This window comes from Pristis pectinata, chromosome 23, assembly GCF_009764475.1.
Source record: "Pristis pectinata isolate sPriPec2 chromosome 23, sPriPec2.1.pri, whole genome shotgun sequence".
NCBI classification, from domain to species: Eukaryota; Metazoa; Chordata; class Chondrichthyes; order Rhinopristiformes; family Pristidae; genus Pristis; species Pristis pectinata.
The window spans coordinates 17,907,979-17,924,288 of record NC_067427.1 but is presented as its reverse complement, the minus strand read 5'-3'; the positions used below and the strand labels follow the sequence as shown (position 1 = coordinate 17,924,288).

The 16,310-nt window shown below is 38.4% G+C and overlaps 1 protein-coding gene across 3 annotated transcripts in view; it reads right to left on the bottom strand.

The window, feature by feature from the left end:
• Positions 1 to 181: 181 nt before the first annotated feature.
• The window catches only part of miga2 (mitoguardin 2), a 47,172-nt gene continuing 31,043 nt past the window's right edge, over positions 182 to 16,310 (bottom strand). For all 3 annotated transcript variants that reach the window (XM_052036980.1, XM_052036978.1, XM_052036979.1), the window contains 6 exons: positions 15,232 to 15,318; positions 13,893 to 13,991; positions 8,448 to 8,582; positions 7,841 to 7,894; positions 7,570 to 7,686; positions 182 to 6,559 (listed from right to left, as the gene is read on the bottom strand). In XM_052036980.1, coding sequence (XP_051892940.1) covers positions 6,353 to 6,559; positions 7,570 to 7,686; positions 7,841 to 7,894; positions 8,448 to 8,582; positions 13,893 to 13,991; positions 15,232 to 15,318 — 699 coding nt within the window. In that variant the 3' untranslated portion in view covers positions 182 to 6,352. The remainder of the gene's footprint in view (positions 6,560 to 7,569; positions 7,687 to 7,840; positions 7,895 to 8,447; positions 8,583 to 13,892; positions 13,992 to 15,231; positions 15,319 to 16,310) is intronic.

Below are 16,310 nucleotides of genomic sequence, written 5' to 3'. Positions count from 1 at the left end.
ACTAAAAGTGGAGAGGGGAGACTACTTCAGCTGTTCGTAGGAATGAATGCATGTATGTACTTCAGAATTTTGATTTTAATAATGAGAGTTCATTTGTACGTGAGGTGTCTATAAAAGTCAGGCGTTCTTAACCCAGGGATGACCTGTACTCAATATGCAAATCAATTCACTATATTTTTCTTTTCACTTTTTTTTAATGTATTGATATGTACAGGGCAGCAGTGATGATTTAAAAATAAAAATACAATTTCAATTCACAAGGCAAAAGACTTTACACCAAAAGCAATAATTAAAAAAAAAATAGAAATAGGCACACATTTATAAATAAAGAATGACTGTTTTGGACTCTTATCCTTCATTTTTTTCCACAGTTCCTAAATATCTCAAATTTCTGATTTTTGTGAAATCTCAATAGCAGCCCAGAGACTGAATTCACTACCCACCTGCAAGAACTGATCCACCCATTTTGCCTTAAGACAATGCTGTAATAGTAAATGTGGGAAAGTCTCAACTAAACAAGACCAATTCATTGGAAAAGTAAAGTAATTAATACTTATGCAGCAATATAGACCAGAGCTCATTACCCACACCAAAAGGCATCTCTGGATCTACCACATTAACATCAACCATCACAAACTAAAACCAGTGCAGTTTGATGAGAGTATTCTTGGGCTTCACTGCTTTCTTCAACATCCCTATCACCATTTCCTCTTATTCACAAAGGATATGGTCATTAATGAGCAAAAGATTATTGTTTAAATATTGGTAATGATTTGTCCAAAATTGCTGTCCTGTTCGGAATTGAATGAAATGAATCAAGAAAACGGGCTAGACAGGGTGAGAAAAGTAGTGATATCTGAGATATTCAGATCAGACTGTAATGGTTCAATTTTAGAATTTGGGATTTTTCAATTACTGGTTCCAATCTGGCATGTCCAGATTTGCTGTTGCTGGTAAAGAAAGGTTTGGCATTGGTAGGTCTACTAGGGGTAAGATAATAGGCTTTAGTCTGTGTTCAAATGGAAGTATTAGTTCTTTTCCAGTGAATTTGTCACAGTCTCATAATTAAGACTTCTCTTATGCACTATTACAGCAGCACCTTTAGACGGTCTAGATCCTTTTTTTGTTTACATTCTTAGCACTTGACAAAGCTTTTCTTAATAGGTGACATTCTTTAAAAAGAACTAAAAACATAAGGAGGAAAATGATTAATAAAAATAAAAGGAAAATGATAAGGGACACAATGAAAACAAAATGAGAATAGTAATGAGATCCAATGCACCTGCAACATCCGGTTGTCATGTACACACTCTTCATCCATTTCTTTTGCAGGTACGAAAAAAATTTCCCATATTTAATTCCCTGCGCCTGAGCTATAAACTAATTGAGGGAAGATGGGTCATTTGTTCCGGACGAATCCCTGTACCATTCGAAAGGTGGTGCATTAATATGGCCAAAGGAGGACTTTTCACATTATTTTATTTTATTGCTCCCTTTCTTTGCTTTATTTCCCCACCATTCAGAAGTTGTAAGACTCTCGTTACTTGGTTCCAAACAGGCACGTTACATACAATTTCTATTGCCTTCTACATAGTTATAAAACCCCGTTACAAAATCCAACATTCCCTGCTCCCACTGACCACCTAACAAGGGTTACAGGCATCCAAGGACTGGTTATTAATGCATTATCATCATATTCTGCTTACAAAGCAAAGCACAACAAACCAAGACCTGGCACAATTGGTAGATGGATCAACAGAATGAGCAACAGAAAGTAGTAAAATAGAATACACTTTAAGCACAGAGATTGGACAGGCAATGTTAATGGAGGGGCTGTAGATCAATGAAAAATAAAAAAAAAGTAAAACTTTCAAATATCAATAATGCTCATATTTCCTTGTCAGATTGTGATACAAACTCAATTTCTGAACCCAAATTACATTAATTTACAATTAAAATACATCATATTTGAATTCAACACAAGATCCAATGACATCTGTTAGTCTTGTTAATGGAAAAAAAATTATAGCAGTAGATTGAGGTATAGATGCCCACTCCACAATTTTATAAGTTCACTGGTATGCAGCTAACAGAATAGAATCTAATAACAGAAATGCCACTAACTGTATGTTTTTATTTTGTTTAAACTAATTTTTCTTGAAGGATGCACATTAGTGTCTTGTTCAAAGGCCATTCTAGGAATGCTCCAGTGTGCACACTTCACAGATGATATGAAAATAAATATAGTGAAGTAGAAAGAGACCTCAGAATCTCAGCAGGTTACTAAAGATGTCCAACTGAAGCAGGACAGCATCAACAACACAATGTCAAATTATATCACCAAAGCAGTCAATGCAAGTTAGAGGATGTGATGATCACATTTTACAAGCCTCTGATCAGACCACAGAACAAGCATCTCATCCACTTGACTGCAGAAACACAAAGAATAAATTCAAAGCTTAGAGAAGGTGTGCAGTGAAAAGCCTTGAGGCTAATCCCCAGTGATAGGGTTTTAGAATTATCGAGGAAAGATTTAAATGAATCATACCTTTCATCCTGCAAAAATCTTATAAGCATTCTCAAGGGTATACAAGATAGTAAATGATATTGAAAAGGATAATTCTGCAACATTAGTTTAAAATGATGTTACCTTCTGTCCAACTGATTCAAACTACTAAATAGTAACTTCAGACTGATATCAGATAATTCTGCATGCAAAGAGTAGATAATCAGTGGGAAAGGACATCCTTGGAAAGGGAGGCAAAAATTTTGGAATGATTCATAAAACAGTTTGTATTATAGAATGCATCTAAAAGGCTGAACACAGGCCAAATGGTCCTCTTGCACAATTACCTGAATATCTCGAATGTGTTATCCTTGTGGAAGGAGGAAGGAACTACAAGACTGTGAGCTTCATTGCTGGGTTAGTCCTCCTTTCCAATAGTATTTAGCAAGAAAACAATGGTGCTGTTTACCAAATATGGTACCAACCTAAAGCCAGGAACTCGTGGAAAAGATCAGAGATGTATGCAGTTGTAGGAATCTGCCAAAGGCGAAGGTAAATGGGATGAAAGTTAGAAGCGGGCATATTGCAAAACCAAATACTCAGTGCAACAGTGATGGGAAGCTCTCCGAATCTTCACTATCTCACCCCAGAGCACAAATTCTTGGCTGATATATTCAAGTGCAGGTTGAGTGAGCTCTGTATGATCAGTGATGCCAGCTAAGGATGCGTTGTTAAACAGGGTCCCATCACCCCTGTTGGGTGAACAATTCCACATTATATTAAAAGAATCCCCTGTGCCTTGTCCAAAACTTAGTTCCTCAATCAACATCACACAAAAAAATCCTTTCACAATAACTGCTGTACTTCATTGTGCCATTTGGTGTTGAGCTGTGGGGGGGGGGGGGGGGGGGGGGGGGCGGGGTCAGGATAGAGAATACCAAATTAAAAGTGTGGTAAGAAATCCAATCTGTACGTGGAATAAATTACCTATTCTTTTCTGAAATTAAGACCTTTTTTGGGCATGAACATATTTAGATACTTTGATACAACCAGTACGGTTCAGGTTTGGCAAGCACACAGTGAGTATCCAACTCATCTTACCATGTATACATTGGAAAACTACTATTGGTTGGCATCATCTATTGACCATAAGATATAGATATCAGATATCAATATACTACATCCCTTTATTTGGTAGGGATGTATGTAATACAATTACTCAAGCCAGAAGTAGGTGATAAAGCTCCCAATGATGCACTTCAACCCAATGATAAACTTCAACTGCAGGATAGAACTTCTTACTATACTAGTGACATAATATACATTTCCAATTCTGACTCCTTAAAAGTCCTCAAGACTGAGAGTGATAGTTTTTGCTTTGAAAACCATTACACTTTAGGGAGCCACACAGTCTCAAATTTCTCACCAAGCTCCTATGCCAACCACTTGGCCAAAGAAAAATTTCTTCCCGGAATGATTTGGGACTTCAACTCAGGAGCTAGTAGTTCAGGGACAGTGTCCTCACAGGTTAAGTCAATCTTTGCTTAACATTCAGTCTTTTATTCAAAATTAGCGAGATACTTAATTCCATTAGCCCTTGTAAACTAGAAGGATATTCCTTTCGATTCCAACCACTGCACTGTCAACTTTTTTTTTGAAAAGTCACCAGTAGTCACTTTCTCTCAATGTCCCGAACACATGTTAGAAACACACAATAACCAAGACTTCTGGGAAAGCACCACTATAGTGAGACACAGGAAAACCAGAGTACCCCATCAATTTAACTTAATTTTTTTTTAAAGCTGTACATTTGGTTAATTTATTGTTAAGCCTTCGGTAACCAAGATATGATTCCAGAAGAGATATAGAGGCTATTTATAAAATCAGCCAATATGCAACATTAATGGTAAAAAAAAGAATTTTGAGTTTTTCCAGAAGTCAGCAAATTATCTCAAGACCAGATTATAACAGAGAACCCAAACTGGGCTCCACATGAGGAAGCTCCAACAAAATGCAAATTGAAAACTTTAATCCCCATTCCCACCGAGAAATCCTCCACATCTTCCATTAGCAAGTGGTTTTGCTTTTTCAGAGTAGTATGGAGAGCTATTTATTCCAAGAGCCAGAAAGGGATTCTAAGGCAAATAGAATTGTTCCATTTTCACTAACACTGTAACTGAAATTTTGAAAAACTACTATTGGTTGGCATCTATTGACCATAAGATATAGATATCAGATATCAATATACTACGTCCCTTTATTTGGTAGGGATGTATGTAATACAATTACTCAAGCCAGAAGTTTAAACAATCCTGAAGCACATTAGAGATTCCCTTTCTTGCCTCCCTCCCCCCACCCACCAGCACTTCTACACTTTAATGTAATGGAGGGTAGGGGATGAACTGGATAGGGAAAAAGGTGGTGGTTAATAGAAAAACAAGTTTACAGCTATCTCAACTAAGTTTGAATTCAACTCCTGACAGTTGAACTTTTGCATTCAGACTTTCTAATGTATAGTTAGCTACCAGAGAGGAAGAAATAAAAAGGCATCCACATTCATCTTCTACCATTCCATGCACTGACTCCTAGATGGTGTGCTAGTATTTCTTGATTATCAAGCTTTGAATAATTGGATTATATCCATTCCCTCCAAGTGAAGAAACCGAGTATATTGATACTTTATATCATTATATGATCAACAAATGATGCCAACCTAACAAGGTTTTATTTTGAGTTACTGTGTCAGATTGATTTAGAACAATTCTATTTGCCACAAGCAGCATCCCTCCTTAGAGCCCCTTTTTGCCTTTTGGAATAACTACCAAATACCTGATTATGCACTGGAGAGGCATTTTTTAAAAAATTGTGGAAAGGCTATTTACTATGGAATACAGCATCAAACATGTTCCACATATATTGTGGAACATTCATTTCCTGTTTTAAAACTCTTATCCTGTTAAAATACAGAAACAAGTAAAGCCTACAATCTGTTGGTTCTTCCTCAGTGACATCATTTAGGACAATGGACCCCCACAGAACTGGAGGATGTTCGGTTGGCACAGGTCAAGTAACAATATCAAGTATGGTATTATATTTTTACAATTCATCAGCAAGAATAATCAAATTATTTCCTTAAAACATGTCACTAATCTGCAGATTCAGGTGTTTTTTTTCATATTTTCCATTTTCATTCAGGTGAATTTATTTTAAAAGTGCTTTAAATTTCATGGACAATGTTTTTTTGTGCAACAATGATAGTTTTGTCAAGAATGGACTCCTCTGCACTGTATCAGTAGTAGTAATAGGAAAACAAGTGGACAGGGAACACTGGATAAAGTTTCTTCCTCTTTAGCCCAGGAGTACAAAGGCCAATTGTAGTGCACTCTTTACTACCCCGATATCCAGTGATCACAACTACATTTTCTGGTCTGAATGGCTCAGTGATAGACCAGGCAATGTATTCACCCACTACACAAATGCATCTATTCTTAAGGACTGATCTATGCCCTCATATCTCAAACGTATTGTTAAAACTTGGAGAGAAGCATATTCCCGGTCCTGTGATTTGTGGGCTATCCATTAAAGAAATGCCCTTGCATCCCTAGAATATGTTAGATTATTGAAGAATAACATCTTATCCCATCTTTTCCCAACCAATACCATGTCAAAATATTGATATCCAACAGAATGAGCCAACCTCAATGTGTATGGAGTATTCTTATAGAATCTTGCAAGTCTCCTCAATATGGAGTCATCCAGTAATCAGATAGAATCCACTGATTCTCAGTTGTTTGATTCATCTCTTCCCAACATTGATATTTTTAAAATACCCTTTGTGACTGGATTTCACACAAGATTGCCCTCTTCCAAAGGTCCATTGTCAGTTGGTATCGACCCATTCATTTTCATTATTGCATCAGTTCCCAGGTAACCAAGGAGAATCTCACTGCGTCGCTGCGATAACTGAACAATGTCATCTGCCAGCAAATTTGCGGTTGTGTATCGCATTTTGTCCACATCAAACATGTCCTTCAAATACTGGAGAATTTGTTGCTACAAAACAAAGTGACAAGTTGTAAAAATTGTACATAAAAATAACTTGCAGTGTGCACAGAAATCCCCTCCACCTTTTCTGCTATCTTTTCTATATTGATAACAGTTATATTTCTACTTTAAATATTTTGAAATTAAAAATCTAATTATTACACGTGCTGTAGTATTATGGAGTTCCTATGGGCGGCAATAATGAGGAACAACTCTCAAAGAGGTGGCAGAATTTACACAATGAGGTTTGCAAAAACATTAGAATACATGTTTGTCTTGACCTGCAGGTCATGATTCACATGGAATTCACCAACATTTCAAAAGGGAACTGGATCTCTATTTAAAAAATGCAGAGATTTGGTAAATAAAATGGGAGATGTGATTCATTGGCAGTTTCTTCAGAACTAAAAGCAAGATCAGTCAAATAGCTTTTTCTGTGACATATGATTCTAAAAGCTCTCGGTACCATGTAATATGATGCAATTACTCTCTACACTATCCAATAATTCATAGGTGCTGAGCTAAGCATTATCAAAAAATGATGTAACTGATACAGAAGTGCTTCCCTGTTAGTTCAGCTCCTCTACACAGTCAAGGCTCAGGAACTTGTCTAAACTGTTCTAAATAAAAATTCATAATATCGAGCACCTTCCAAATTTCCAACTAACGAAAACAAGGCAGCAGATGCATGGGAAAACACTCTCCCAACTCAAACACACAGCAGGTATTTCTTCATCCCTACTGGGTGAAAATCTTGAAACTCTTTACCTAAAAGGGGGTATCTTCAACAAAACAAACCTCTGGTTGTTCAAAATAGCAGCTCATCACTACATTCTCAAGGGCAACTGGGATGGACAATAAATGCTGTCCTTGTCAGTGACACCTTTATCCCCAAAACAACTTAGAAAGAAACAGAAGCAGAATCTTTATGATCAATATTTCAGGAGTCCTGGGAGTGAATTCCCTTTTACACTCACCCACAATACAATGAAGAAAAGGATTTTAAAAGGAAACCTCACCTTAAAGATAGTGCAAACTTCACAAAGGTGCTGCTTCGGTCCTAGAAAACCCCAGGCTAGTACAGGACTGACGTGTTCAGAAATGGAATAAAAGTGGGAAATGAAGCCATCAGGAACCTATGGTCACAAGAAAGAAAAAGTAACCACCGCATATTAAAACAAGAAGATTGCCCATTTTAAATCATTGACCAAATTTCATTCCCTTCCAGCTGAAATGCCAGCATTAGTCTTCATACTCATTGTTTCATCCACCACTCTCTCGTTTACCAACCTGCAATAATCGCCTTTTTGCTTTCAACACTGACCAACAAGCTGTAGCAAGAGCCTGCAGAGAGAAAACAAAAGTCAAATCAATTGAACTTTAAAAAAGAAAAATACACAAAACCAAAATATCCCTATTCAGATTAAAAGAGAATGGCTTTCAGTTACCTGTGCTATTTGTTAATAGCCTACAGTAAGTCTTGAAAATAATCTTAATATATTATCTCATCTGTAAACACTCTCTGAAGCCAATGCAAGCATTACAGCATTCCCACAGACCAAGGTGGGTGTAGGGTTGGAAGAAATGTAGGTGCAATCATAGAGTGACAAATTTAAATAATCAGGTTCCTTCTAAGTGTGAACATAGAAATAAGGACCCTCTTACTTCAGAAAAGTAAGACATTATGTCTGTGCACTCTGACTCAATCATCCCCCATCTTCAAACCCACTTCACCTGAAAATTAAACTTGGTAATGGTGGAATCCAATGTTAAAGATGACCCAAGCTTCTTTAGCAACACTATCAGAACAATACAACTGGTTTTAAATCATTTGTACGTAGCATACAGTTTATGAATCATCCTTGCTATGGTCACCAATACAGACTGGATATATTACCGTCTCCTTAAAACTATCCGAAAGCCAGCGGTTCCGTAAAACAGCAACCACAGATGAAGGTGGGTTTTCCAGGTCTTCAAAGGCATCCATCAAAATAAAATCCAACACAATGTCAAAGAAGTTCATGCACACAACCTGTGAATAAAGACTTTCCCAATTAGTGAAATTAAATTTGTGCAAATAAAGCACATAAAAGAAAATACTTAGCAGGCCACTCAAAGCCTGCAAACAGAGACACAGAGTTAATGCTTCAGGCCAATGAATTCATCAGAACTTCTACTTTTCACATCTTCAAGACATCCTAAGTGCTGCCTAATGAAAACAGTCAGTTTATTAATAAACAATCGATTATTTATTTGAAGTGATAATACTGATGGATAAGTGCTAGCTAAGACACAAGGGAGAACTCCCCTGGTTTTTTAGTATATGGCATAAGATCATTTACATCCACTTGAGAGGACAAATGCAATTTCATTTTACTGAGCCAGATCCTCTGACCCAGTATCTGTCTTCCATTCAACCTTCCCAAATTAGTGTGCAAGCTGATTCCATGGCAAATTCCCTACCACTAGGTGATTATCAGATCATAGGATGGATTTGTTACCAGCCCCAAGATGCAAATGATGCGGTGTCCTTTCTTTCACTGATGATTGACAAAGGAATCCTTGGTTATGTTTCTCAACTGTGTCCTTCCTTGGGGTGGGGAATGACCTCATACCAACCCCATAAAAATGGATGGATGAGAAACATAACTGGATTTCCATATCTTCCTTCTACACTCTCAGTCCTGATGCAGGGTCTTGCCTAAAACGTCAACCATCCCTTTGCCTCTCAGATGCTGCTCAACCCCGAGTTGTTCCAGCAGTTTATTTTTTGTTCTATGTTAATCATTTGGGAGTTTACTGAATTTAAAACAATATTCAGCCCAGCTTGTCTTTGGTCAACTCTTTGTCCTTCCTTGTTTGCTGGATTTGGGTCAAATATGCTGACAAAGTTCAACTGATCAACAACAAATCCACCTCCTACCCCACACAGTCCCATTCTGAATCAGAAACAATATCCTTTCCAGGGTCTCAGCCAGAGGCTTCCCATCACTTAATGGTCCAGTTGCACTGAAAAATCTTAGTGGATTGCTTAAGTGCAGGGGTCACCTGCTCAAATAAAAGGTTGGGAAATTCTAGCTCCTAGGATGGAACTGCTTTCACCAACAATAAGAAGGTCAAAATATGGCTGGCTCAATTATTGGCAAGCCATTTTGTTGATAAGGCCATCATCCGAATGGAAACAATAGTTGATACCAGCAGTTTGGACAATTGGGCCCAATGACTCATCTAAAAAGAAAAGATTCTCTGATACTGCACGCCAGCCTGGATTTCTACTTGTCCAGAAACTATGACCTTGGATTCACAGGTGATGGCACTGAAAATTGACATGCTAATCACCAAAGGATAGCACAGCAGTCCTGTGTCACAGTTCCAGGGACCCAGGTCCAATCCTGATCTCAGGTGCTGTCTGTATGGAATTTACATATTTCTGAGTGTATGTGGTTTCCTCCAGGTGAAGAGGTTTCCTCCCACATCCCAAAGATGTGCTGGTAGGTTCATTGATAACTGTAAGTTACACTTTAGTATAGGTTAATGGCTTAAAAAAAATCAAAGAGGAATTAATGGGCACATGCAGAGAGAATAAATTCTAGGGGTTCAATGAAAGACAGAGGGAGTGGGACTAACAGGATAGCTCCCCTCAGAGTCAATGGGCTGAATGTCCTCTTTGTGGTTTTAAAAGTGTAAAGGAATAAATACAAGATTTCTACAAATTCACTGTGTTATGATGTCATTTTTTTTCAAATATTCTAATTGGGGAAATTAGCAGTAGAAATTCACATTTAATGTTATACAGGTGGCATCCACAATACAAGGGGTTTCCATTCCTAGAAAACAGTCCACATCATGATTTTTCACAACACGAAGCCACATCATCTGTATGTATGTCAAGAAACATGAGTTGAAAAAAAATTAATTTTGCATTTATTTACTCCCCCCCCCCCCCCACATAAATTCCATGAGAGCAAATTTTATTTCACATCTCAGATTCTTGGGTAATAATTTGTGAATTCTGCAAGGGCAAATTTCCATTACCCCAATGACTGTAACTCAAGGGTTACCTGTACTTTTATCATAGAAAAAAATATTTTGAACAACTTCATAGATCAATCCAAATTAGTAGACCTGGAGGGCATTTGTAATACCTTGTTGTGACCTTGCACCTTACTGCACTGCACTTTCTCTGTAGCTATGACACTTTACTCTGTACTGTTACCGTTTTTACCTGTACTACCTCAATGCACTCTGTACTAACTCAATGTAACTGCACTGTGTAATGAATTGACCTGTACAATCATTATGAAAGACAAATTTTTCACTGTACCTCGGTACAAGTGACAATAATAAACCAATACCAAAATGATAAAAACATTTAAAGAATTTCACTGGCAAATAGGCCAAGGTAGTGTGATAACCCAGTTCTACCTCTAATGCTGAATTTTGGTGGTGAAATTGAGTTTTTTTTTAAAAAGAGGTAATATTTGCCATCTAAAACCTTTACATGAAGTTGCTTGTTATTTTTAGTTCATTGCATTTTGATACAAAGAAGCAAAGGGGGACTCAAAACTCATTATGCAAAGTCTAAGGCAAACATGTTACAAAAGTCTAACTTGATAAAAATCAGTAAATCCATGATTTGCATCAAAAAGAATTCAAGTGGATTGGATCTGGTTACTCTTTGTACCAGTGTATGAATAGTTGAACGTTATTCCAGTAATAGATACAAGCGTGCCTAATTACTAAATGGTTCCCGCTCCAAAATTCATCCTGCTGCAGTAATCAGAAAGCAAAAACTGCAGATGCCAAATCCATAATAGAAAATGCTGGAGGTATTCAGCAAGTCAGACAGCTTCTGTGGAGAAAGTAACTGTTAATGTTTTGTTTTAACCTGAGAAATGAGAAAACCAGCATGTATAATTTGCAAAGAGGGGATCAATGAAGAGCACAAAGGGAGTTCTGTGATAGGGTGGAGACCAGGGTTGTCCAAGTGACAATACTTTCAGTGCTATTTAAGAGGGAAATGATGATCTGTCTGGACAACTATAAATTGAGGGAGATGAATGAAGCCAAAAAAATACTAGAGGAAAAATTGCTGGAACTATGAGAGGCAGAAAATAGCAGTTGCTTGGAAATCAGAAATAAAAGAATCAGTAGATTTGCTAGCATATCGGAGAGAGAGAAAAAAAAAGTTAATCTTACCAGTGGATGACCTTACTCAGAACTGATCAGTTCTGACACAAACAGGAAAGGTTTGTTATCTGAAGTTGTTGAATTCTTTAATCAAGTCCCACAAACTCCAATATGGCCATACAAAAGATGAGACCTGTTTGTTAAACTTACATTGTACTTTGTTGGAACAACATAGGAGGCCAAAGACAAAACTCCAAGTAGGAGTAGAATGGAGAACTAAAATCATAGGTGACTAGATGCTCAGGATCACCTCCATGGAGTGAACGAGGTTGCTCCACAAGGTGATCACCCTGTTTGGTTTCTCCAGTGTAGGCAAAACCACACAGTGTTTTACATTTGGTGCTCACAAAGTAATGCAAGTGAACTGCTGCTTCACTTGGAAGAACAGTTTGGGTCCCTGGATGATAAGGAGAAACAAGATAAAAGGTCAGTGCTGCAGCTCCTTCTGTTGCATGGGACATTTGTGAGAGAAGGGGAATGGAGATTAATGAACAACAGTCATGGGGGGGGGGGTGGCGGTGGGAGAAATGGTCTCTTCTGAATGCTGGAAGGGGAGAGGACAGAAAGATCCATTTGATCATCTCCTTAAAGATGGTAGAAATTATGGAAATTGATCCAGTGAATGTGGAGGCTAATATGGTGGAAGGTGAGGTTAAGGGAAACTATTTTTGCTCTGGCTGGTGAGAAAAGAAGCGCAGGAAACAGAAGACGTGTGTGAGAGCTCTGTAAACAAAAGTAGAGGGAAAGCGATGGTTAAGGAAAAAGTAGGACATCTCAGAAATACTGATATGACAAGTCTCATTACTAGAACAGATACAATGGAGCTGGAGAAACTCAGAACAAGGAACACAGCCATTATAAGAAGCAGGGTAGGTGGAGGTGAAGTCAACAGATGTGGGAGTCTGTGAGCTTGTAGTGGATATTGGTGACTAACCTATACCCTGAGACAATTCAGAGCAGTATATAACCATATCAAATCAAGCGCAGCAAAAATAATGAATTTTTCAAGTTCTCCCTAAGTGCAGGAAACAGCACAGGTACAGTCAATGTAATGGAGGTGAGGGAGGGGGCCTAATTAAGACTGAAACAAGCACATATGCCATAAAAGAACAGGCATGAGAAACTTGGAGGAAATGACTGGAGATGAAGAAATTGTTCAATGCAAAATTGTTCAGCCAGGCAAATGAGGGTGGTGATGCAGGAAAACTGGCTGAGCCTATATTCAAGGAAGAGGTGAAGAGCCCTTATGCCATCCTTCTACAAGATGGAAGTGTGGGAGAAAAATTGGACATCCATGGTGAAGACATCATCTGGGACCAGGAAACCGTCAAGGTAGCAGATGGCATCAGAGGTGCCGTAAGTGGAAAGGGGTTAGACAAGAGAAGAATAAAGTCAAAGTAGGAAGAAATTAGTTATGTGGGACAAGAAGAGGGTTAAATGATGGGTCTTCAACAGGCAAGGGCCTGTTTATGGATCTTTGGGAGGTAGAAGTGAAATATGCAGGGCTAGGAAATTGAAACTGGAGGCTATGGAGGGAAGGTCTCCCAAGGAAATGAGGTTAGTGACTGGGAGTCAACAGCCTTTCCTGCTTATATCAGAAGTAGTCAGTTCTGATGCAAGGTCATCCACCTATAACATCAACTCAGGTTTTTACCTTTTTCCACAGATGCTACCTGATTTGCTGAGTACCTCCAGCATTCGAATATATTTCAGATTTCCAATGACCGCTATGTTCTGCAATTCACAGTTCCAGCATTGCATTTACTCTTCTCCCTCTAATTACATTCCTCCAGGCAGACCAGCTATAATTACAATCATTTATCTCAACATGTGTTATCCAGTTTTTGTCTTCACCCTATCACATTTTCTCCCTCCCATCAACTTAAAATACACTTAGTTCTTCATTTTTCCAGTTACAATGAAAGGTTAGTTTTGTTCCTCCCTCCACAGATGCAGCCTGACCTGCTGAATACCAGCATCTACTGTTTTTGTTTCATCCTGATGCAGATAATTTTCCTCAATGGAATGTTGATGGGGAGTGACATTTTATCATCAAGGCCAATAAAGCAAATCAAAAACATCATGACAATTCAATGATAGTTCACTTCTAAATCCTCCCCCAAGCAACTGCTGAAATAATCATGGTATCTACCCCTCGTCCCTTGAGTTCTCGTTCTGTTGTCTCCCAGGTTTCTTCTCTTCCTGCGTAGTGCAACATTTCTTTGTAGGTCTCATGGAATCTATTGACATTCTGTAAGTGATGCAAACAGACAAGGAACAATGTGATTATTTCTTACATTACAGTGATGGGAAGATCAGATTTTGACATAATTCCTGCCCACAATCACCTCTCTTTCTTCAGCCAGTCCAACCACACCACTATTAACTTGCAAACCAACATTGCCCCTAGTTGATTAGAGTTACTCAGGGCACCAAGATGGGGTCTTCCTACTACATTGGGATAGATTGAGACGAACAGAGAAACAATGGCAGGAATTTGCTCCCTTAGTGTTTACCACTTGCAAAACTGGAAGTTGTGACAGGTGGAACTGAAGCAGAAAATTACAACTCCAGCAATTTAGTTATTTTCCATTCCTTCAGTTCTTCTGCTGAAGAGGTTATGTTGGGATTTGATTAAATATCAAAAGCACAAGGACAAGGACTGGCACAAGATTAATTAGAGAAGGATCTAGATTAAGGCAATTAAGAAGGGAGATTATTTTTAGAAAAAACAACAATTTATCATTTGGTCTGACAAGGTGGTAGAAGACGATTCAGTGCCAACTCTGTACAGTTAGGGGGATAAAAAGCAGGGGAATTGATCTAATTGACCGCCTCTTTCAATGAGAAGGAAGAATGCGCTGAACAACTTCCTTCTGTATGGCAAAATTCCATAATTCTATTTCCCTCTTCTTGGTCATGGTTCCCTCTACCACTCTTCTTGGTTACGGTGGTCAGGTGCCTTATAGATCTCACCCTACTTAAAATCTACACATTTGGCATAGATGCAACAACCCAGATGATAATGGCATCACAGAAGCTATACTCTGTCCATTCCTGTTACTTCTATGTACTACACAAGAGTCAATGGATAGTGGTCAAGACTCCTTTTTCGTCCCCAGCCATTAGAAGCCAGCAGTAACACTCAGTTACAACGTTGCTAGGAGTGTACCCATCATTCATCATCCACTCACCCGCTCCCCTCTCCACCACCACACCACTAAATGAGGCCTTTTGTCTGTTCTCCCAGTAAGTCTATCTCCTCCTCCACAACATACCCTTCTAAACTGTACTAGATTGACAATCTAGTTCTCAAGTCATGATAGAAGACAATAATGAGATCATATCTAGTCATCCTTCTGCCATCCATCTATAAGCACAGAGTACAGAATTAAATATAATTAGTTGGTGGGGGAAGGAAGGGAGGTTGGGGTAAGTGCAATGGAGGGGAAGGGGAAGGAAAGGGAGGAGGTGCAATATTTGTTTTTAACCTTTCCCGCAGCTGACATCAGTCCTGTGATCATCTGCTTTCCAATTTCACTGAAGTAAAGTCTGTTTTCCTCCTCTTGCAGTAGTATCTGTGACAACAGTAAATTTTTAATAGAAGTTGAAACTGGATATGCTCCATGCAGTTTATACTGCCAACACCACCATATAAACACAATGAGAAAAGAGCAGTGATGCCTAGAGCCAGGAAAAGGAAGAAAACCAAGTTCCTTACAATTCATATTTCCTAAAATGAAACAAGTTAAACAGGGAAAAGTATTCATTTTAGCAAAAGTAACTTTCTATTCAGGTTCTCTTCATTGTCCTCTTTATAATAAAGCACTTTCCATGTAAACTTCTTCCTTCCTAAACTGAAGGCATTGATCCAAAGGTGGTGAAATCTCCACCAGCAAACCTCTGGTACTTCACGTGAACTTTGCTTTGAATGGCAACAGGCTATATGACCAGAGGGCTTAACAGCCAACAGATCACCTCCCCTCTCTGACATGCATATACACTTGGAAAATTCCATACATTCAATATATATCAGTAAAAAGTTGCTCAACGATGTCAATGTGATGTGTAATTTCTCTGTTTTTGCTGTACAAATTACATAGTAATGTGGTAATGTTTTTGGCAAGAATAGACCATTGATCCATCTGGCCTAATGTTCTAAACCTCTCAGGAGTCCATTTTGTGACTCGACAAGTATTAACCCCAAGACACTTTCCACAAAAGGAAATTCACCAATTCGTTTCAAATTCTGTTTGTGGCCAACTGTTCCATCACTATGCTTAACTGCCACCCCTTCATACATTAAGAAAAGTTGCTCAAGTCTCCTGTTTTCTTTTATTTCCCTCAACTTTTGAGACATCAGTTCTTCAATCCTTCACTGGCCTCAAAACTCTCTAAAATATCTAATGACACAACATTCCCCCGCCCCAATCAGAAATAGATTTGAAATAAATCCAGAAATAACATTATCTCCCCCACTAGCCCCCCAAACTCAACCACTGTATCGCTGTTTTCTCTTATCCTTTCCTTCACTCCTTTGCAATATAAAGCCTCCTCAAGCAGTGTGCTT